This window comes from Schistocerca serialis, chromosome 9 (assembly GCF_023864345.2).
Source record: "Schistocerca serialis cubense isolate TAMUIC-IGC-003099 chromosome 9, iqSchSeri2.2, whole genome shotgun sequence".
Lineage (NCBI taxonomy): Eukaryota > Metazoa > Arthropoda > Insecta > Orthoptera > Acrididae > Schistocerca > Schistocerca serialis.
The window spans coordinates 38,560,445-38,585,571 of NC_064646.1; the positions used below are offsets into that span (position 1 = coordinate 38,560,445).

At 40.5% G+C, this 25,127-nt stretch overlaps 1 protein-coding gene across 1 annotated transcript in view; it reads right to left on the bottom strand.

Annotated features, from left to right (window-relative positions):
• The window catches only part of LOC126418697 (UDP-glycosyltransferase UGT5-like), a 111,000-nt gene that overhangs the window by 3,624 nt on the left and 82,249 nt on the right, over positions 1–25,127 (bottom strand). Inside the window, exons 4-5 of the mRNA XM_050085592.1 lie at positions 17,213–17,435; positions 2,379–2,598 (exon numbers count right to left, since the gene is read on the bottom strand). Coding sequence (XP_049941549.1) covers positions 2,379–2,598; positions 17,213–17,435 — 443 coding nt within the window. The remainder of the gene's footprint in view (positions 1–2,378; positions 2,599–17,212; positions 17,436–25,127) is intronic.

Here is a 25,127-nt window from a genome sequence, read left to right on the forward strand (position 1 = left end):
TGTTAGTTCTATAACTACTAGCTGTTCCAGTGTGCTGCATTGTATTCACCTATTTCGACAATCTCCTGACAAATGATCAGGGTATTATGTATTATATTCAAGTGTTTTATGTTTTATGTTATACATTCTGACATGTTCCACACCCACAAGGATCATCTAATTTTTTGGGTCTACATAACGAAAACTAAATCTAATCTAATCCTGGGAGATATCAAGAGAGACGTCTCACTAATGAACCAAATATGTTCACCCATGTAAAATTCTGGCCAGAGCGGCCAGAGCTAGTGGTCATGTTTGTGTGAGGTTTGCCTGCTTGTGTCAATGCATGTGTGTGTGTTTTCCTTTCTTTTCTGAAGAAGGCTTTGGTCAAAAGCTCAGTGTGTAACAGTCTTTTGTTGTGCGTGTCTGCAACTCACATGTCATAGCAGTCTATCCTTTTAATAATTGTTGATATTCCACCTGAAATTTCCATTGTTTAAATACCAATCTAGCTTCCAAAGAATTAAGTACTTTTCAAAATAACAGTTTGTTCCTAATACCATCCATAAGTAGTTGAACATCACCCAGAGTAGTCAGTCTGTGGCTCTTTACAGTCATAAGGCCAACAAATACGTTTTTAGGCACACGGCATCACACAACATTACTGAAGGACTCATTCACATTCTGGGTCTTCCCACATAAACACTTCTTTAGTAGCTTAGGATTTGCCAAATCTCTGTAAATAGATTTGATTGTCCCCGTTACTGCCAAAGGAAGAGAATGTTTATGTGTAAATTCATGCAGGGTGCCAGAAAATTCAGCTTGCCTATATTTACACCAAGTATTTGGTGGAAGTGGACACAAAGCATGACATGGCTTTTCATCGGTTAATATTTGATGAAAGAAAGTGCTCCACACAGCTCTTTTCATCTTCTCTAAATTGTCACAGTTATCTCTAATGGCCTTCCCATAATATTTCTGTAATCCAACAATTACTTTGTCTGTTAGTCTCCCAGCAGATTTTATTGTCTTGCCATCAGTTTTGTGTTACCCAGCTTGGTTTTTAGGTTATGCAGACGTGTTCCCATCCTTTTCCTGTCATGTCCTACACAAAACTAAGCAATTCACAGCTTTCTAGACTTCCCAAGATATGACTGCTCAACTGTGTCAGTATATGCGTAGCCGTGAAATTTGACAGTCACACATCAAAATTCAAAATATTATTTGAAGGTCTCACAATTGTCTGATTTTAATGTATTATATACCAAAATGTTCAGGAAAGTCCAAAGTACATTATGGAGTAGAAACATTCAATGTCCCCTTAACTACTACAGTGTGATCTTCTTCCATAACAATCTGCCATGGAGGACTGTGCTAAATTTGAACTGTATTGACTTTGTACAAATCTGAATTTTTTATGAAACTTGCTGGCAGATTAAAACTGTGTGCCGGACCAAGACTCAAACTTGGGACCTTTGCCTTTTGCAGGTAAGTGCTCTACCAACTGATCTACCCAAGCATGACTCACACCCCGTCCTCACAGCTTTACTACTGCCAGTACCTCATCTCCTACCTTCCAAACTTTACAGAAGCTCTCCTGCTGTGAGGGCGGGGCGTGAGTCGTGTTTGGGTAGCTCAGTTGGTAGAGCACTTGCCCGCAAAAGGCATAAGTCCCGAGTTCGAGTCTCAGTCCGGCACACAGTTTTAATCTGCCACGAAGTTTCATATCAGCGCACACTCCGCTGCAGAGAGAAAATCTCATCCTGAATTGTTTAGAGTGTGCTACTTATCCATTGTCATTGTGGCTTTGGGCCTGTAAAATTATGCTAATGATTGTTTCTAGTGTAATAACTGGTCACTGTAGTTATCAGGTATACTTTTTATCAAGTATACTTTGCATGGAATAAAAGATGTGTTTTAATGTCGACTAAAATGTGATGTCACATATATTATTGAACAAACAGTAGTCCACACCTATGTGAACTTTCAGCTTCGAGGTGATCAACAATAGTTGGTACAAAGGAGAGGCTATGAATTACAGGTATATTCTGTCACAAGATCAAGTAGTTACCACTGTTAACTGAGTAAGACATTAAATGCTTCTGACTTCTGTTCTCAAGTTACATGAATCAGTTATAAATGTATTACTGTTTTGTTGTAAATATATTCCTAAGTGTATGTGCTCTGGGACTGACTTAAAGTGTTCTTTTATTGCTGGTGAGTGATTAACATACAGCAATAAAATTAGTTATAATAAAAGTAATCAATAATCACATTAGGACTCCTAAATTAATTCAAAAATCAAGCTGAAAATTGGTATGTTTAAACATTAAAGCATATCTTAATGGCAGAAGTAATTAGAATAAATGTTGCTTTCCAGTTTCATTCAGTAATCATACCTTGGGTTTTCTAAAATTTCTGTTAGTGCCCATTGCAGTGAGTCTGTGGTAACATTTGCAAAATCAAGTTTTACAGCATATCCTGCATTTCTTGCACGATTTGCATTAAGTGACTGGTCTCCAAAAATTGGAATAGCAATTAAAGGGACTCCATGATGTAATGCCTCCAAAGTGCTATGCAGTCCTCCATGTGTGATAAACAGTTTTACATTCTTGTGAGCTGTAACAGAATGAGAAGTAACAGAAGTAATCTCAATGTGAAGAAACACCCCAATAAAATGAAATATTTTTAATTATACCAAAAGAAAAGTACTCATGACTAAACTAAAAAAGTTATGAGACAGAACTGCTGTCCATTACTTACATTCTGGACAACTATACAGTACTGGCAATAGACTCATATAAAAGCATACACACTACTCTAGCTTTAATGGCTGTCTCCATGGGAAAGAGAAAAGAGAATGGGATAGGCTGTGGGAGATTATTGTTGGAATTACATTTACATGTGTAAGCAGTTCATGTTCAGTTTATGCCCTCTTTCTTACTACTAGTATGTAGCATTTATTTATGTGAGTGCAGCTTTTCATATTTGTCTTCTTTGCGGTAGTAGTATTCATTGTATTGTATTTGTTGCATGTTAAAAGTCAGCCATTGTCAAGAAAACCAGTTATTTTAATTAATAAAATAAGTTCATAATCAGCTTTATTAATCTCTGTTGGCAACCTCCTCTACCCGTGCCCAGGCATCGCTCAGTTTACGTGAGGAAAGTTGTTATTTCATATAAACTTTCAGTATCCCAACTGTGACATGTTCAGGTGAAAAGAAGAGAGAAGAAATCTGCAATGGCTGAAGAAGTGTCATCAAAATTCATCTCAAAGCTGGATGCAGAAAATTATTGTTGTGGACTGGCAAGACAGCCAATCCACAGTGACAGGTAGCCGAAAGGCACGCGTTTAAGCTCACGCAGGCTGGCGTGAGGTCTGGAACTGGACAAGGTAATTAATATAGCCAATAACGTACGTAGCTGCTGGAATACTTAACTTTAATCCACAATTGGTGAACGTCGGTCTGACGGTACATGCATCACAAGATAAATAGCAAATGATAATGGTGCCTTGCTAGGTCATAGCAAATGACGTAGCTGAAGGCTATGCTAACTATCGTCTCGACAAATGAGAGCGTAATTTGTCAGTGAACCATCACTAGCAAAGTCAGCTGTACAACTGGGGCGAGTGCTAGGAAGTCTCTCTAGACCTGCCGTGTGGCGGCGCTCGGTCTGCAATCACTGATAGTGGCGACACGCGGGTCCGACGTATACTAACGGACCGCGGCCGATTTAAAGGCTACCATCTAGCAAGTGTGGTGTCTCGCGGTGACACCACAATTATGTCATGGAAATTACAGATAACTGTAATCTTAAAGGCTTACGGAATTCTTGATGTTGTAATAGGGACTCGATGTCAACCTAATGAAGATGATGATGCCACCTTGAAAGCATGGACAAAAAAAAAAAAATGCAAAAGGTATGTTTTTGATTTCCACATCAGTAGATGGTACACAAATGCAAAGTCTGTTGGTTTGTGAGACAGCCTACAAAATGTGGAACAAGTTGAGATCACTATATGAGCAACAGCCAGAAGCCAGCAAACTAACAATAACTCAACGTTTTCATGAATATCAGATGAATGCAAATGATTCTGTAGTTGTTCAGTAGTTAAAGTTGAAAATCTAGCATTACAACTCATGAAATGTTGGAGAAAAGGTCTCAGATGTAGCTGTAATGATGAAAGTCATTTCGTCATTACCATCAAAATATAGTGCATTTAAAACAGCTTGGGATAGTGTGCCAGCTAGTCAACAAAATGTGGAAACTTTGACAGAATGTCTCTCCAAAGATGAGTCCCAGTTGAATATGAGTGATGAAGAAACTGGTGCATTTGCAGAGATGTCCATCAACAGACAAAAGGAAAAGGCAAGATATCCTGATAAAACCAAAAGTTCACAGGAACGAAAATCAAGATCAGATTATAATAAGACTCATATGAAATGTCTGATACCACCTTTTTTTTTTAATATGCATCCGGATAGTTATCAGACAATTCAGTGCTTCCTAAGGCCTTGTATGTGTGTCTTTATATGTATCATTCAGTCCTATTTGATAAAAAAACTTGATATAAATTGCGAAGGCACGTGGAGTGTTCTGGAAGGACGTGCGTTGTCTTAATTATCGGTGGATTGTTGTCATCGATAAAATTATGTACATATACTAAATTAAGTAACTAATCAAGAAATTGAAGTAATAAGTTCTTAACAATAAATAACTAGAGACTGCAGAGATGTTAGAATGAAAAATCAATGCTTCTAATTAAGAAAATGGTAACCTAAAAATCCATTAACAGAAGACCGCAAAAAGCTTAAAAGTTATCATTCTGAACTTAAATTACAATAATGTCTCTCATATTATTTTAGTTAAATAATTAATCACAGTTGGATTTGTTACTAATATTCAGTGGTAGTACAGAGCTTGTTCTTTATCCGATTACATGCATAAACTGCATAAATAAGGCTTCAAATTCTGGAAATTGGAGTTAATTAGAAATGTAATTACAAAGAATATTAATTACAGAGGAAGACATAAAAGTAAATAACAAATGAAAATACATCACTTGCTAATAACTTTTAAGCTGTTTCTCAAGATAGTGAGGTCTTCTGTTACTGGATTTTTATATTACCATTTTCTTAATTAGAAGCATTGATTTTTCATGCTAACATTTTTGCAGTCTCTAGTTATTTATTGCTAAGGACTTATTACTTCAATTTCTTGATTAGTTACTTAATTTAGTATATGTACATAATTTTATTGATGACAACAATCCACCGATAATTACAACAATCCATGTCCTTCCAGAACATTCCACATGCCTTCGCAATCTGTATCAAGTTTTTTATCAAATAGATCAGAATTATATATATATCGAGCTGCCAGCACTTTTGTTTGGTGAGTCTCATCGTCTTTGTTTGTACATATATATATATATATATATATATATATATATATATATATATATATATATATATATATATATATATATATATATATATATATATATATATATATACACACAAACAAAGACGATATATATATATATATATACGAGGGCAGTTCAATAAGTAATGCAACACATTTTTTTTCTCGGCCAATTTTGGTTGAAAAAACCGGAAATTTCTTGTGGAATATTTTCAAACATTCCCGCTTCGTCTCGTATAGTTTCATTGACTTCTGACAGGTGGCAGCGCTGTACAGAGCTGTTAAAATGGCGTCTGTAATGGATGTGCGTTGCAAACAACGGACAGTGATCGAGTTTCTTTTGGCGGAAAACCAGGCCATCTCAGATATTCATAGGCGCTTGCAGAATGTCTATGGTGATCTGGCAGTGGACAAAAGCACGGTGAGTCGTTGGGCAAAGCGTGTGTCATCATCGCTGCAAGGTCAAGCAAGACTGTCTGATCTCCCGTGTGCGGGCCGGCCGTGCACAGCTGTGACTCCTGCAATGGCGGAGCGTGCAAACACACTCGTTCGAGATGATCGACGGATCACCATCAAACAACTCAGAGCTCAACTTGACATCTCTGTTGGTAGTGCTGTCACAATTGTTCACCAGTTGGGATATTCAAAGGTTTGTTCCCGCTGGGTCCCTCGTTGTCTAACCGAACACCATAAAGAGCAAAGGAGAACCATCTGTGCGGAATTGCTTGCTCGTCATGTGGCTGAGGGTGACAATTTCTTGTCAAAGATTGTTACAGGCGATGAAACATGGGTTCATCACTTCGAACCTGAAACAAAACGGCAATCAATGGAGTGGCTCCACACCCACTCCCCTACCAAGAAAAAGTTTAAAGCCATACCCTCAGCCGGTAAAGTCATGGTTACAGTCTTCTGGGACGCTGAAGGGGTTATTCTGTTCGATGTCCTTCCCCATGGTCAAACGATCAACTCTGAAGTGTATTGTGCTACTCTTCAGAAACTGAAGAAACGACTTCAGCGTGTTCGTAGGCACAAAAATCTGAACGAACTTCTCCCTCTTCATGACAACGCAAGACCTCACACAGGTCTTTGCACCAGAAAGGAGCTCACAAAACTTCAGTGGACTGTTCTTCCTCATGCACCCTACAGCCCCGATCTCGCACCGTCGGATTTCCATATGTTTGGCCCAATGAAGGACGCAATCTGTGGGAGGCACTACGCCAATGATGAAGAAGTTATTGATGCAGTACGACGTTGGCTCCGACATTGACCAGTGGAATGGTACCGTGCAGGCATACAGGCCCTCATTTCAAGGTGGCGTAAGGCCGTAGCATTGAATGGAGATTACGTTGAAAAATAGTGTTGGTAGCTAAAAGATTGGGGAATAACCTGGTGTATTTCAATGCTGAATAAAACAACCCCCGTTTCAGAAAAAAATGTGTTGCATTACTTATTGAACTGATCTCGTATATATATATATAAAAACAAAGATGATGTGACTTACCAAATGAAAGTGCTGGCAGGTCGACAGACACACAAACAAACACAAACATACACACAAAATTCAAGCTTTCGCAACAAACTGTTGCCTCATCAGGAAAGAGGGAAGGAGAGGGAAAGACGAAAGGATGTGGGTTTTAAGGGAGAGGGTAAGGAGTCATTCCAATCCCGGGAGCGGAAAGACTTACCTTAGGGGGAAAAAAGGACGGGTATACACTCACACACACACACATATCCATCCACACATATACAGACACAAGCAGACATATTTAAGACAAAGAGTTTGGGCAGAGATGTCAGTCGAGGCAGAAGTGCAGAGGCAAAGATGTTGTTGAATGACAGGTGAGGTATGAGTGGCGGCAACTTGAAATTAGCGGAGATTGAGGCCTGGTGGATAACGGGAAGAGAGGATATATTGAAGAGCAAGTTCCCATCTCCGGAGTTCGGATAGGCTGGTGTTAGTGGGAAGTATCCAGATAACCCGGACGGTGTAACACTGTGCCAAGATGTGCTGGCCGTGCACCAAGGCATGTTTAGTCACAGGGTGATCCTCATTACCAACAAACACTGTCTGCCTGTGTCCATTCATGCGAATGGACAGTTTGTTGCTTGTCATTCCCACATAGAATGCGTCACAGTGTAGGCAGGTCAGTTGGTAGATCACGTGGGTGCTTTCACACGTGGCTCTGCCTTTGATCGTGTACACCTTCCGGGTTACAGGACTGGAGTAGGTGGTGGTGGGAGGGTGCATGGGACAGGTTTTACACTGGGGGCAGTTACAAGGGTAGGAGCCAGAGGGTAGGGAAGGTGGTTTGGGGATTTCATAGGGATGAGCTAAGAGGTTACGAAGGTTAGGTGGACGGCGGAAAGACACTCTTGGTGGAGTGGGGAGGATTTCATGAAGGATGGATCTCATTTCTGGGCAGGATTTTAGGAAGTCGTATCCCTGCTGGAGAGCCACATTCAGAATCTGATCCAGTCCCGGAAAGTATCCTGTCACAAGTGGGGCACTTTTGTGGTTCTTCTGTGGGAGGTTCTGGGTTTGAGAGGATGAGGAAGTGGCTCTGGTTATTTGCTTCTGTACCAGGTCGGGAGGGTAGTTGCGGGATGCGAAAGCTGTTGTCAGGTTGTTGGTGTAATGCTTCAGGGATTCCGGACTGGAGCAGATTCGTTTGCCACGAAGACCTAAGCTGTAGGGAAGGGACCGTTTGCTGTGGAATGGGTGGCAGCTGTCGTAATGGAGGTACTGTTGCTTGTTGGTGGGTTTGATGTGGACGGACGTGTGAAGCTGGCCATTGGACAGGTGGAGGTCAACATCAAGGAAAGTGCCATGGGATTTGGAGTAGGACCAGGTGAATCTGATGGAACCAAAGGAGTTGAGGTTGGAGAGGAAATTCTGGAGTTCTTCTTCACTGTGAGTCCACATCATGAAGATGTCATCAATAAATCTGTACCAAACTTTGGGTTGGCAGGCCTGGGTAACCAAGAAGGCTTCCTCTAAGCGACCCATGAATAGGTTGGCGTACAAAGGGGCCATCCTGGTACCCATGGCTGTTCCCTTAATTGTTGGTATGTCTGGCCTTCAAAAGTGAAGAAGTTGTGGGTCAGGATGAAGCTGGCTAAGGTAATGAGGAAAGAGGTTTTAGGTAGGGTGGCAGGTGCTCGGCGTGAAAGGAAGTGCTCCATCGCAGCGAGGCCCTGGACGTGCGGGATATTTGTGAATAAGGAAGTGGCATCAATGGTTACGAGGTTGGTTTCTGGGGGTAACAGATTGGGTAAGGATTCCAGGCGTTCGAGAAAGTGGTTGGTGTCTTTGATGAAGGATGGGAGACTGCACGTAATGGGTTGAAGGTGTTGATCTACGTAGGCAGAGATACATTCTGTGGGGGCTTGGTAACCAGCTACAATGGGACGGCCAGGATGATTGGGTTTGTGAATTTTAGGAAGAAGGTAGAAGGTAGGGGTGCGGGGTGTCGGTGGGGTCAGGAGGTTGATGGAGTCAGGTGAAAGGTTTTGTAGGGGGCCTAAGGTTCTGAGGATTCCCTGAAGCTCCACCTGGACATCAGGAATGGGACTACCTTGGCAAACTTTTTATGTGGTGTTGTCTGAAAGCTGACGCAGTCCCTCAGCCACATACTCCCGACGATCAAGTACCACGGTCGTGGAACCCTTGTCCGCCGGAAGAATGATGATGGACCGGTCAGCCTTCAGATCACGGATAGCCTGGGCTTCAGCAGTGGTGATGTTGGGAGTAGGATTAAGGTTTTTTAAGAAGGATTGAGAGGCAAGGCTGGAAGTCAGAAATTCCTGGAAGGTTTGGAGAGGGTGATTTTGAGGAAGAGGAGGTGGGTCCCGCTGTGACAGAGGACGGAACTGTACCAGGCAGGGTTCAATTTGGATAGTGTCTTGGGGAGTTGGATCATTAGGGGTAGGATTAGGATCATTTTTCTTCGTGGCAAAGTGATACTTCCAGCAGAGAGTACGAGTGTAGGACAGTAAATCTTTGACGAGGGCTGTTTGGTTGAATCTGGGAGTGGGGCTGAAGGTGAGGCCTTTGGATAGGACAGAGGTTTCAGATTGGGAGAGAGGTTTGGAGGAAAGGTTAACTACTGAATTAGGGTGTTGTGGTGCCAGATTGTGTTGCTTGGAATTTTGAGGTTTTGGAGGGAGTGGAGCTGTAAGTGGGAGACCGAGTAGATGGAAGAGACTGGGTTTGTGTGCAATGAGAGGTGGTTGAGGTTTGCTGGAAAGGTTGTGAAGGGTGAGTGAGTTGCCTTTCCGGAGGTGGGAAACCAGGAGATTGGATAGTTTTTTGAGGTGAAGGGTGGCATGCTGCTCTAATTTGCGGTTGGCCTGTAGGAGGATGCTCTGAATAGCCGGTGTGGATGTGGGAGAGGAAAGATTGAGGACTTTTATTAAGGATAGGAGTTGACGGGTGTGTTCATTGGCTGAGTTGATGTGTAGGTGAAGGATTAGGTGGGTGAGGGCAATGGATTGTTCAGTTTGGAACTGGTATAGGGACTGATGGAAAGAAGGGTTGCAGCCAGAGATGGGAACTTTAAGTGTGAGGCCTTTGGGGGTTATGCCAAACGTCAGACAAGCCTGAGAAAATAAAATATGCGAGCGTAATCTGGCTAGGGTGAAGGCATGTTTGCGGAGGGAATGTAAATAAAACTTAATGGGGTCGTTGTGGGGGTGTTGTGAGGGTGACATGGTATTAGAAGGTGGAAAGTGTAACATGAGGTTGAAATGAAAATGAAAGATAAAAATATATGGGGAGAGATAAGGGTGAACTAGAAAATAACTGGAGATCTGGTATGAAAAAATGCGAAAAAGTGTTGGATAAGTTGATCCTGTGGTGATTTTGGGTTGGTAGACAGCGATGTGCATGAAGGTTAGGTGGTTGTGTTGCCGCTAAAACACGTTAAAGGACGGAGAAATTCGGGAAAATTTCGAAAAAAACATGTAAATGTATTAAAAGGCGTGGTGTTGTGGTGAAAGATTACGAAAATGGGGCTAACAATTGTAAATAATGACGTTAAAACCTGTGGAGAGCGGCTAAAAATGATCAGTGATGTACGAAAAACGGAAGTGGAAATAAAGTAAAAGTTATTAGAACTAGTCAAAATGGTTGTTTAATACGTGAAGGCAGCTGTTATTGAACTAGAAACGGTGGATTTTATAGCAGCGGTATTGTTGAAAGCGCAAAATAAAAATTTTTTGGTTATGGTTTGCAAGTGGGTTACGTATTATAGAGTATATATAGGCGGGATAAAATTGTATTACGGTAAAAAGGGAAGGTGAATAGAAAGTGAGACTACTGGTAAAAGCAGAAAGAGAAAATAAAGAGAAAATAAGACGACAGGAAAGATTTCGAGATGCAGCAGCGACAATAACAAACGTAATTGTTGGGTTCAAATTAATGATATGGTTATAATAGAGGGAAACATTCCACGTAGGAAATATATATCTAAAAACAAAGATGATGTGACTTACCAAATGAAAGTGCTGGCAGGTCGACAGACACACAAACAAACACAAACATACACACAAAATTCAAGCTTTCGCAACAAACTGTTGCCTCATCAGGAAAGAGGGAAGGAGAGGGAAAGACGAAAGGATGTGGGTTTTACGGGAGAGGGTAAGGAGTCATTCAAATCCCGGGAGCGGAAAGACTTACCTTAGGGGAAAAAAAGGACGGGCATACACTCGCACACACACACATATCCATCCACACATATACAGACACAAGCAGACATATTTAAAGACAAAGAGTTTGGGCAGAGATTTCAGTCGAGGCGGAAGTGCAGAGGCAAAGATGATGTTGAATGACAGGTGAGGTATGAGTGGTGGCAACTTGAAATTAGCGGAGATTGAGGCCTGGTGGGTAACGGGAAGAGAGGATATATTGAAGAGCAATGTCCCATCTCTGGAGTTCAGATAGGTTGGTGTTGGTGGGAAGTATCCAGATAACCCCGACGGTGTAACACTGTGCCAAGATGTGCTGGCCGTGCACCAAGGCATGTTTAGCCACAGGGTGATCCTCATTACCAACAAACACTGTCTGCCTGTGTCCATTCATGCGAATGGACAGTTTGTTGCTGGTCATTCCCACATAGAATGCATAACAGTGTAGGCAGGTCAGTTGGTAAATCACGTGGGTGCTTTCACATGTGGCTCTGCCTTTGATCGTGTACACCTTCCGGGTTACAGGACTGGAGTAGGTGGTGGTGGGAGGGTGCATGGGACAGGTTTTACACTGGGGGCGGTTACAAGGATAGGAGCCAGAGGGTAGGGAAGGTGGTTTGGGGATTTCATAGGGATGAACTAACAGGTTACGAAGGTTAGGCAGACGGTGGAAAGACACTCTTGGTGGAGTGGGGAGGATTTCATGAAGGATGGATCTCATTTCAGGGCAGGATTTGAGGAAGTCGTATCCCTGCTGGAGAACCACATTCAGAGTCTGGTCCAGTCCCGGAAAGTATCCTGTCACAAGTGGGGCACTTTTGTGGTTCTTCTGTGGGGGATTCTGGGTTTGAGAGGATGAGGAAGTGGCTCTGATTATTTGCTTCTATACCAGGTCAGGAGGGTAGTTGCGGGATGCAAAAGCTGTTGTCAGGTTGTTGGTGTAATGGTTCAGGGATTCCGGACTGGAGCAGATTTGTTTGCCACGAAGACCTTGGCTGTAGGGAAGGGACCGTTTGCTGTGGAATGGGTGGCAGCTGTCGTAATGGAGGTACTGTTGCTTGTTGGTGGGTTTGATGTGGACGGACGTGTGAAGCTGGCCATTGGACAGGTGGAGGTCAACATCAAGGAAAGTGGCATGGGATTTGGACGTTGACCTCCACCAACCGATCCGAACTCCGGAGATGGGAACTTGCTCTTCAATATATCCTCTCTTTCCGTTACCCACCAGGCCTCAATCTCCGCTAATTTCAAGTTGCCGCCACTCATACCTCACCTGTCATTCAACATCATCTTTGCCTCTGCACTTTCGCCTCGACATCTCTGCCCAAACTCTTTTTCTTTAAATATGTCTGCTTGTGTCTGTATATGTGTAGATGGATATGTGTGTGTGTGTGCGAGTGTATACCCGTCCTTATTTCCCCGTAAGGTAAGTCTTTCCGCTCCCGGGATTGGAATGACTCCTTACCCTCTCCCTTAAAACCCACTTCCTTTCGTCTTTCCCTCTCCTTCCCTCTTTCCTGATGAGGCAACAGTTTGTTGCGAAAGCTTGAATTTTTTGTGTATGTATGTGTATGTTTGTGTTTCTATCGACCTGCCAGGGCTTTCGTATGGTAAGTCACATCATCTTTGTTTTTAAATATATTTTTCCCGTGTGGAATGTTTCCCTCTATTATATTGATGATGAGACTTACCAAACAAAAGCGCTGGCAGGTTGATAGACACACAAACATACACACAAAATTCAAACTTTCGCAACAAACGGTTGCTTCATCAGGAAAGAGGGAAGGAGAGGGAAAGACAACAGGATGTGGGTTTTAAGGGAGAGGGTAAGGAGTCATTCCAATCCCGGGAGTGGAAAGACTTACCTTAGGGGGAAAAAAGGACAGGTATACACACACACACATATCCATCCTTCCCTCTTTCCTGATGAAGCAACCGTTTGTTGCGAAAGCTTGAATTTTGTATATATATATATATATATATATATATATATATATATATATATATATATACACACACACACAATGCCTTAGGAAGCACTGAATTGTCTAATAACCATCCAGACGCATAAAAAAAAAAAAAAAAAAAAAAAAAAAAGGTGGTATCAGACATTTCATATGAGTCCTGGGGGAGGATGTACCGTTATAACGTGTGTGCGCCAGTGTTGGTTGAGTCAATTAGTGGTGCAAAGTTTTTTGTCCTATTCAAAGATGATGCAACTGGATACAGAGTTGTTTATTTCGTAAGACAGAAATATGATGTCATCGATTAGTTTCACGAATTCGATAATCTTGTGTTGAAGTAGTTTGGTCAGAATGTCAAAACATTACGTGTGGACAGTGGCACTGAATGCATTAATTATGGTATGAGACAGTTTGTGAGGAACTATGGAATTCAGTTAGAAACAACTGCTCCACATATGCCAGAACAGAACGGTCGTTCTGAGTGGGACAATTGCACAATTGTTGAAAGTGCACACACGATGTTGGAAGCCAAAAACCTTCTCAAGTTTTTATGGGCAGAGGCTGTTAACACTGCTGTATACATATTAAATAGAGTTACAACAAAATGCATTTTGGGGCAAACTCTGTATGTGTTGTGGAGTGCATGAAAACCATATGTTGAACATCTTCGAGTGTTTGGGTCTGATGCCTTTGCTCACAAACCAAAAAAATTTTGCACCACGTTTGATGCCAAATCCAGAAAAGTTGCGCTTGTCGGTTATCAAGGAGATTCAACAAATTACCAACTCTACGATCCCGTGAGTCACAGAGTGTTTGCATCGAGGGGTGTCACATTCAATAAGGTTAGCAACAGCTCAGCGTCTGCACAACAAGAAGTTGATGACACATACTTAAACTTCAAGACTGATGAAGAACAAGATATTATGGACTGGCACAAGCAAGTTACTGGTGAACCAGCACAAAGCACAGGAAGAGATGGAAATAAGGCTAAACTGGAAACTGAAGAGCAACCTACCAAAGTGCGGTTGACGCAGCTATGAGATCGTTCTATCATGTACAAGCCAGCAAGATATGAAGCTGATTTTTACTCAGTATAATAATCCTTACTGCTTCATAGAAGCAACTTCTGATCCTGACTCAAAACACTGGAAAAAATTGAAGAAGAACTGGAAGTTCATGAAGACAATAAAACCTGGAAGATAGTTCCTAGAACTAATAGTCAGAGAGTTATTGACTCAGAATGGTTGTTCTAGGTTTTATTTGATACAGATGGTATGGTTATTTGGTACAAAGCATGGCTGTGTGCAAGAGGTTTCAAACAGGACTATGGTGTTAACTACAGTGAGACTTTTTCACCAGTGATACTATATGATTCACTCAGAGTTTTCTTGGTAATTGACACATATAATGATCTAGAGATGGTATTGTCTGATGTTCGCACAGCATTTCTGTATGAAAGCCTTCAAGAAGTTTACATGAACGTACCTGAGGGAGTGGTGGTTAAAATGGAGAAACCTGTAGTTTGCAAACTTGAAAAATCACTGTATGGACTTACGTAAGCTCCTCGATGTTGGAACAAGAAATTTATAGACTTCCTTTCACATTATAGTTTTCAGGCAACTGATGCTGATCCATGTTTATTCAGTGGTGATGTTATCTTGTTAGCATTATTTGTAGATGATGGTCTTATTGCATCAAAGTCAATTGAAGGAATTCATATAGTTGTTACATCACTAAAAGAAGTCTTTCAAATCACTGTTGGTGTAGGTCATTGGTTTGTTGGAGTGGAAATTGAGTGAGATCATGTGGGAAAGAAAATGTTAATATGTCAACACCAGTATACAAGAAGAGTAACTGAGAAATTTGGAATATCTGAAGCAAAAGTGTTTCTGCTGATCCACATGTGAGTCTGTTACCTAATGATGAAGAGTTCAGTGGTGAAAAAATACCATATTGTGAAGCGGTTGGATCTCTTATGTTTTTGTCAGTTATCTCTTGACCAGATATTTCATTTGCAGTGAACAGTGTGAGCAGATTTTTGCACAGCCTTACTAATGCACATTGGCAAGTAGTGAAAAAAATTTACAGGTACTTAACTGAAACAAGAGATTATGGTATAGAATACTCAAACAGCAGGAACAAAATGCAACTGGTTGGTGTATCTGATGCTGACTATGCAGGTGATCTTACATTGTGAAAGTCAACAACAGGATTTGTTTTCTTTTGGCTGGTGGTCCTGTAACCTGGACTTCTCAGAGGCAAAAGGTTGTTGCTCTAAGTACAACTGAATACGAATATTTAGCTGCTGCTTCTTCTAATAAGTATGCAATCTGATTGAGAAAATTACTAGGTGGTCTGGGAATCAAGTGTAAAGAACCAATTGCATTACAAATCGACAATCAGAGTGGAATCAAGTTGTCAAAAAATCCTGAATATCACAAAAGCACCAAACATATAGATATATGCTATCATTTGTTACATAAAATAGTGCGGTGTAAAGAGACAGAAGTTGTTTAGGGGTGTACCAAAGAATAAATTGCTGATTTGTTGACCAAAGCATTAACCAAAGAAAAATTTGCACTGAAAGCTCAATGTTGTTAATTGGTAAATGCAATCACTTAAACAGTGGGAGTGTTGGAAAGGTTTTCCATAATTGCATTTGCATGTATTTGCAGTTCTTGTTCTGTTTATGCTCACTTTCTAACCACTAGTGTATAGAGTTTATCTATGCGAGTGCAGCTGTTTATCTTTGTCTTCTTTACAGTAGTAATATTCTCTTTATTGTGTTTGTCACATGTGAAAAGTTAGCCATTATAAAGAAATCCGGTTATTTTAATTAATAAAATCAGTTCATACTCAGCTTTATTAAACTCTCTAGGCAAACCTCCACTATCTATATCAGTTATAAAGGAGTGGCATCTCACTCAGACCCAGACCATTGTATAGATTTTTTGCTAAACTATTTTATGCTGATTATATACTGTGGTTTAACCAATACACAAGGTTATCTAGCTTTTTGTTGAGAATTTAATATTGGTTGCTAATTTTGAATTTTCTGTGTCACACAGATATTGTGCAAAACTGGTCTTGAAGTAAATACAATAATGGATGATAACTATGCAGATGAATTGGAGCAATGGTTATATCCTTCCAAATACAATAACTATCTTAATAATGATCATAAACATCCTTGTGTCATATTCTACTAATATTTATTTCAGACTTAAATAATGTATGTTTTTGTAGCAACATTGAGGTGATAAAAATTTGTCAAACAATAGGTGATGCACCAATAAATCAATCACCAGATCACAAAAGTATATTAAATTTTTCAGTGTGATCCTGATGCAATGCAGAGAAAAGAGAAACATTTCATTTTTTAAGTGAAGTTTAAACTAATGACAATTGCAATTAGGTCATATTAAAAGGAAGATGCTATCTGCTGCTAAAACATAGGCACATAGATCTCACAACTAAAATAAACTGCAGGTTTTGTGGCTAATTGTTCACTGCACTGAATGGCACTTTTTTCTATTAAATGTGAAAATTATTCATTAAGTCTGGTGACGTTTAACTTCCAGTCTACATTGTACTGGATGAAAACCATGGAAGTTTTGTTTATAGCTTGAATAGCTATTTATAATCGACTAAACATGTCATTATATGTATGTACCTAATTGTAATTACAAGAAAAGTAAATCATAGTGAATGTTAAGAAAATGCTGGTTTGTATTCTCTTCCATGATGAAAGAAAAAAGTGTTTGGAAAGCAAAGGTTACTCAAAGATTAACTTCAGAATTGAACTAGAATACTATGTGACGGAGAAGATACTAAGATAAAACAATAGTGAATTTTACATGTCTCTTTATTAATGCTGAAATAATTATTGGTGAGCACGAAACGACAACAGTCAGAAGAGAGATGTTCCCATTTGCTCTGTTTTGCTGTCTCTCCCTTGAACCAGAGTGTAGGTAACTTCACAGTTTAACTCCTAGGCATCTTATTTCCTCTGTGGTGCTGTAAGCTAGCTTTTCTGTGACACTTTTCTACATCTATATTTATTGCCATTTGGTTTTGGTTATCATATTTCCTATAGAAACAAAAATTAAAAATTATATACACTGTGATCATTACAGTTTCCACTGTGATTCACTCACCAAGAATATCTGCCTGTGGCAACCATTTACTAATCATCACATTTGGTGGCTTGTTAGGTAAACTATCATCCTCCCACTTCCAGAGAACTTTCTGCCTCAGTTTTGAGAATGCTGCTAGAAAAGCTGCTCTTCTCTCTTCTGGCATGTCAGCACTTTTTAGATTTGACCCCATGCTGAAATATATCACCCCTTCTTTTGCTCCATCAAGGTACTTCTGCAAATCCTTAAATTACATTTATCAAAATTAGAAACATGTTCTTGCATAATACTACATTTTGTTTCCTCAGTAATTACTATGCCACAAAAATAGAAGATGAATCTTTTTAATTATATAAACTACAAAATATGTTTGATATTTTCTATATGTAATAGCCACAATAAGACACATGCATTGGCCATCATTCCATGATAAAACAACCAGTTTCATTGATTCTCTGCTAGATGCATGAATGTTTGGAGAAAGAGGAAATAATAATACAGTGAATAGTGTACCAGACAAGGACTCATTTAGTCCAGTACTTGATACATACCTATGTCACAAATATAATTATGTCAATAGACACACAAACAAACACAAACATACACACAAAATTCTAGCTTTTGCAACAAATGGTTGCTTCATCAGGAAAGAGGGAAGGAGAGGGAAAGACGAAAGGAAGTGGGTTTTAAGGGAGAGGGTAAGGAGTCATTCCAATCCCGGGAGCGGAAAGACTGGCCTTAGGGGTTATACACTCGCACACACACACATATCCATCCACACATATACAGACACAAGCAGACATATTTAAGGTCTTTAAATATGTCTGCTTGTGTCTGTATATGTGTGGATGGATATGTGTGTGTGTGCGAGTGTATACCCATCCTTTTTTCCCCCTTTCCGCTCCTGGGATTGGAATGACTCCTTACCCTCTCCCTTAAAACCCACTTCCTTTCGTCTTTCCCTCTCCTTCCCTCTTTCCTGACAAAGCAACCGTTTGTTGCGAAAGCTAGAATTTTGTGTGTATGTTTGTGTTTGTTTGTGTGTCTATCGACCTGCCAGCGCTTTCGTTCGGTAAGTCACATCATCTTTGTTTTTGGATATATTTTTCCCACGTGGAATGTTTCCCTCTATTATATTGATATAATTATGTCATGTATTTACTGTCAGTTTTTTATTATTCAAATCCATTATTGTAATAAGGGACAAAATTTATTAGATTTGAAAAATATATTAATTTTATTGTAAAAACGGCATATATCTCTTTTTTTAAAAAAAAAAAAAAAAAAAAAAAAAAAAAAAAAAAAAAAAAAAAAAAAAAAAAGAAACAGCCTGAACTTATTCATATTCAAAAGCATATTTTAATTGTCCCCCCTCCATGAACCATGGACCTTGCTGTTGGTGGGGAGCCTTGCGTGCCTCAGCGATACAGATAGCCGTACCGTAGGCGCAACCACAATCGAGGGGTATCTGTTGAGAGACCAGACAAACATGTGGTTCCTGAAGAGGGGCAGCAGCCTTTTCAGTAGTTGCAGGGGCAGCAGTCTGGATGATTGACTGATCTGGCCTTGTAACACTAACCAAAAAGGCCTTGCTGTGCTGGTACTGCGAACGGCTGAAAGCAAGGGGAAACTACGGCCGTAATTTTTCCCAAGTTCATGCAGCTTTACTGTACGGTTAAATGATGATGGCATCCTCTTGGGTAAAATATTCCGGAGGTAAAATAGTCCCCCATTTGGATCTCCGGGCGGCAACTACTCAGGAGGATGTTGTTATCAGAACTGGCGTTCTACGGATCGGAGCGTGGAATGTTAGATTCCTTAATCGGGCAGGTAGGTTAGAAAATTTAAAAAGGGAAATGGATAGGTTAAAGTTAGATAAAGTGGAAATTCGTGAAGTTCAATTTCAGGAGGAACAAGACTTCTGGTCAGGTGAATACAGGGTTATACATACAAAATCAAATAGGGGTAATGCAGGAGTAGGTTTAATAATGAATAGGAAAATGGAATGCAGATAAGCTTCTACAAACAGCATAGTGAACACATTATTGTGACCAAGATAGATACAAAGCCCACGCCTACCACAGTAGTACAAGTTTATATGCCAACTAGCTCCGCATATGATGAAGACATTGATGAAATGTATGATGAGATAAAAGAATTATTCAGATAGTGAAGGGGCACGAAAATTTAATACCCATCGGTGACTGGAACTCGATAGTAGGAAAAGGAAGAGAAGGAAACGTAGTAGGTGAATATGGAAAGGGAGTAAGGAATGAAACAGGAGGCCACCTGGTAGAGTTTTGCACAGAGCATAACTAAATCGTAGCTAACACTTGGTTCAAGACCATAAAAGAATGTTGTATACATGGAAGAAGCCTGGAGATACTGGAAGGTCTCAGATAGAATATGTAATGGTAAGACAGAGATTCAGGAACCAGGTTTTAAATTGTAAGACATTTCCAGTGGCAGATGTGGACTCTGACCACAATCTATTGGTTATGAAATGTAGATTAAAACTGAAGAAACTGCAAAAAGGTGGGAATTTAAGGAGATGGGACCTGGATAATCTGGCTAAACCAGAGGTTGTACAGAATTTCAGGAAGAGCATAAGGGAACAATTGACAAGAATGGGGGAAAGAAATACAGTAGAAGAAGAATGGGTAGCTTTGAGGGATGAAGTAATGAAGGGTGAAGGCAGCAGAGGATCAAGTAGGTAAAAAGACGAGGACTAGTAGAAATCCTTGGGTGACAGAAGAAATACTGAATTTAATTGATGAAAGGAGAAAATATAAAAATGCAGTACATGAAGCAGGCAAAAAGGAATACAAACATCTCAAAAATGATATTGACAGGAAGTGCAAAATGGCTAAGCAGGGATGGCTAGAGGACAAATGTAAGGATGTAGAGGCTTGTTTCACTAGGGGTAAGATAGATACTGCCTACAGGAAAAATAAAGAGACCTTTGGAGAAAAGGGAACCACCTGCGTGAATATCAAGAGCTCAGATGGAAACCCAGTTCTAAGCAAAGAAGGGAAAGCAGAAAGATGGAAGGAGTATATAGAGGGTCTATACAAGGGCAATGTTCTTGAGGACAATATTATAGAAATGGAAGAGAATATAGATGCAGATGAAATAGGAGATGTGATACTGCATGAAGAGTTTGACAGAGCACTGAAAGACCTAAGTCGAAACAAGGCCCCAGGAGTAGACAACATTCCATTAGAACTACTGACAGTCTTTGGAGAGCCAGGCCTAACAAAACTCTACCATTTAGTGAGCAAGATGTACGAGACAGGTGAAATACCCTCAGACGTCAAGAAGAACATAACAATCCCAATCCCAATGAAAGCAGGTGTTGACAGATGTGAAAATTACCGAACTACCAGTATAATAAGCCATAGCTGCAAAATACTAACACAAATTCTTTATGGACAAATGGAAAACTGGTAGAAGCCAACCTTGGGGAAGATCAGCTTGGATTCCGTAGAAATGTTGGAACACTTGAGGCAATACTGTCCCTATGACTTATCTTAGAAAATAGATTAAGGGAAGGTAAACCTACATTTCTAGCATTTGTAGACTTAGAGAAAGCTATTGACAATGTTGACTAGAATACTCTCTTTCAAATTCTGAAGTTGTCAGGGGTATAACGAAGGGAGGAAAAGGCTATTTACAATTTGTACAGAAGCCAGATGGCAGTTATAAGAGTCGAGGAGCATGAAAGGGAAGCAGTGGATGGGAAGGGAGTGAGACAGGGTTGTAGCCTCTCCCCGATGTTATTCAATCTGTATATTGAGCAAGCAGTGAAGGAAACAAAAGAAAAATTCAGAGTAGGAATTAAAATCCATGGAGAAGAAATAAAAACTTTGAGGTTTGCCAATGACATTGTAATTCTGTCAGAGACAGCAAAGGACCTCGAAGACCAGCTGAACAGAATGGACAGTGTCTTGAAAGGAGGATATAAGTTGAACATCAACAAAAGCAAAGCGAGGATAATGGAATGCAGTCAAATTAAATTGGATGATGCTACAGAAATTAGTTTAGGAAATGAGATGCTAAAAGTAGTAAATGAATTTTGCTATTTGGGGAGCAAAATAACTAATGATGGTCGAAATAGAGAGGATATAAAATGTAGACTGGCAATGGCAAGGAAAGTGTTTCTGAAGAAGAGAAATTTGTTAACACCGAGTATAGATTTAAATGTCAGGAAGTCGTTTCTGAAAGTATCTGTATGGAGTGTAGCCATGTATGGAAGAGAAACGTGGACGATAAATAGTTTAGACAAGAAGAGAATAGAATCTTTTGAAATGTGGTGCTACAGAAGAATGCTGAAGATTAGATGCGTCGATCACATAACTAATGAGGAGGTATTGAATAGAAATGGAGAGAAGAGAAATTTGTGGCACAACTTGACTAGAAGAAAGGATCTGTTGGTAGGGCATATTCTGAGGCATAATGTTTACCAATTTAGTATTGGAGGGCAGCATGGAGGGTAAAAACCGTAGAGGGAGACCAAGAGATGAATACACTTGAGCCGTGGTAAAAAAATTGCTGTTTTGAAGAGCGCGCCACAGCGTGTTGTGTGAAGCAGTTGCCCTCCATTTCTGGCGGTGGCACCGTTGTGGCAATCGCAGCTTTGGTGTCTCGCTCTGGCGGGAAAGGGGAAAGGTTGCCTGTTCAGTTGCATTTAAGGGGTGGTATGAGCTCGCCAGTTGGTCAGTCTGGATGAGTCTGGAGTCAGTCTGGGGTCAGTCTCTCGTCCCCAGCTTGCTAGTCTCGTCCGAATTTGTAGCACAGTGAGAGAACTCAATGAGAGGTCACCTGGTCGGGGGCTTAGTTCCTGCATCTGAGTCTGTGCATTAGGCTGCCAGTCTGCTCGAGTTGCTCAGGCAACGGTCATTTGCGGTTGGATCGATTGTTAAAAACTTCTACTTTAAGGTAATCTGGTGTGTTGCAGATTTGCACCTGTGTAGTCTTTCAGAGGTTGTTGTGAGTGGTTGTGACTACGACTGTGTCAAAAGGGAGCAGCAATGTTCTCAGCCCGAAAGCTCATACACTCAAAAATTTGTTTCTTTCTGCCTCTGAGTAAATTGTAACTTGATATTTAGAGGGAGCTTTCTGCTTATAATTTTAGATCTGTTTCAAAAAAAAAGCTTTTAGAAATAAAATTCCCATTTGTTGAAAGCAATTCCATTTTTGTTTCATCAGTTAGTCCCTGGCAACTACTTCCACTCTCATATAGTGTGATTAAATGTGTTAATGTTCTTGAAGAATTTCTAGTAAATAAAGTAAAGTCTTAAGAAAAAGTTTTGAAAGTAAATTTACGGTTCATTACTGGTAGCAGAGCATGGTTAGCATTCTTGCTACTACTCTTTGAGTAACTGATGGAATTATAGTTCTAATTATTTTATAATTTAGTAATATTTCACTTGGCCAAGTGACTGTTTAGCTGCATGTTTCAGGTTGTCATGGCAGCCGGAGAATGTCCAGGATTCGGCCTGTTGCGCAAAAATCAAATCTTATATGAGTTGCGCGTTCATAATATAAACAAACAAGGCACTGTTCCTGAGTTGCTTGCAGATTTAAAAGATGCCTTGCTCAATCCGGTCCAAATTTCACCGGAAGTTATTGGTTCCTTTCTGACAGCCATGGCAGTGGCGGCAGGAGAGGTCAGTGAGTTCCAACAAAATTTAGACTGGTTTTGTGTTGATCAACCGAGTCACAAGCAATTAGCCAGGAGTAACTTATTGTTTAGTGAGGGTCGTGCTGTAGTTGCTGATTCCCGGTTATGTCGACTTTATGTCTGGCTGATTCCCGGTTATGTCGACTTTATGTCTGTCTGAGTTTGAATCAGGAACCCCTCTGCGCTTTATTGGATACGGGTAGCACTCATTCCTTGCTTAATGAGGCTTGGGTTCTGGAATTTGACAGTCTTACCAGGTTCAAACCTGGAAAGCTCCCGCTTCGGAGATGTTGTATGGCCAATGGTCAGGTGTTGAATCTGGCGGGGTGGGTTGAGGGTAGTGTCTCGGTAGGACGGTTCTCCTGGCCAATGACCTTTGCTATCATTGCTAACCTGCTGGGAAATACGGTGCTGGGTTGTGACTTCATTTCTAAAACTCAACTGGTTCTGGATTATTCAGGGGGTAAGTTTTTTTTTAAAATTTGCGCCAAGTCAGAAGTTTGGATTTTGTGAATGTCGAGCGGCGGTGTCATCCATGCCTTCTTCCTTGTCGGTCACTACTATCGATAATGTCAATCTTGATCATCTCTCCCCGAGTCAGGTTCAACAGGTCCATCAGTTACTGGAGGCTTTCCCTGACTTATTTTGCGATAAACTTGGAGTAACGAATAAATTAGAATATCATATTCGTTTGACTGACAATATTCCGGTTAGGCAGTCCCCATATCGTCTCTCACCACCTAAGATGAGAGTGTTGCGGGAAAAGATACAGAAGATGTTAAATCAAGGGGTTACTCGTCCCTCGACTTCTCCGTATGCCTCTCCGATATTCTTGGTGCCGAAGGATCAGGGTAGCGAATTCAGGGCGGTGGACGATTACCGTCATTTGAATGAGAAGGTGGTGCTGGAGTCAGTTCCATTGCCTGATCTACACAATTCCTTTACTTGGTTTTCAGGCGCGTCTTGGTTCACCGTTCTTGACTTAAATCAAGCTTATTATCAGATTCCGTTGACCAAGGAGTGTAAACATGTTACAGCGTTTTGCACCGGGTCCCATTTGGGCTGGCTACTGGAGCTGCTGTGTTGACTCGTTTATTAGATAGTATACTGGGTGAAATTAAATTGTGTTTTGTTTGTAACTATTTGGATGACCTTGTGATATATAGTAAATCGTTTGAAGAGCATTTGAGTCATTTACATTAAGTATTTAATAAGCTTCAGCAGGCTGGTTTAACCATCAAACTCTCGAAGGTTACCCTTGGAGGCCACAGATTTCCTTTCCAGGCTATATTGTTTCAGGCAATGAGGTTCACATCGATCAAGAGCACACTAAAGCCTTGCGTGCACTCCCACCTCCTACTGATAAGTAGGGTGTCACTAAGTTTAACTGTAATAATTTTGTAGATTTTATAATGAATAAAAAATCAAACAGTAAAGGTACTGGATAGAGTAACAAGAATATTATGAAAAGGATAGATTGCCACCCACCATATAGAGGAGACAGCAAGTTGCAGACGGGCACAGTGAAAGGACTGTCAATAACTGTCAATACAACACAGGTCATAAAATCAATACTATACTGAGACCTCCTTTTTCTCACAAGGTTCACCAACTACCTCAAAACAAGTCAAGTGCCACTAAGGCAGCCATTGGCAGTTTGTTGCACCCAGGGATAGTGTGGTCTACAGGCACTGAATAGGTTTCCCTCATTCATCTGGTGCTGAAGACAGATGGTTCCTATAGGTAATGTGGGGATTACTGGGCTTCTCATATGATCCTAAACAGATACCCAACACCCAACATTCAGGATTTCACCCTCGCATTAGTCGGTACATCAGTTTTGTGTCCCTGTTGACACACCTAAAACAACAATTATTTCACCACTTGAGGCATATGCGAAGGGGGAAGGGGGAATTTTGAAGATAGCAATGGAATGTGAGAAAGAACTTAAAAATTTAAAATTAAGTAGTTGTAGGTCATTAAGGAGGAAAAATAAATAAGGAATGTATGCAGAGACATTTATAGGAACCATAATTGTGACCATAGTAGGAGGCTGGTAAAGAGATATTTAGGGGAAAAAGAGAAGAAGAGGTTAACCTGCACCACAAAGTGTACACGGGGATACTTTTCAGAATAATTAGTGTTGAGAGTGATAACTGGATATTGTGTTGGCCAGTGCAGTTTATTGATCTCTTAATAAAATGTGGAGTGGTACATGAAAGTTTTAGTCATTATGGGGCTCTAAAATTCATT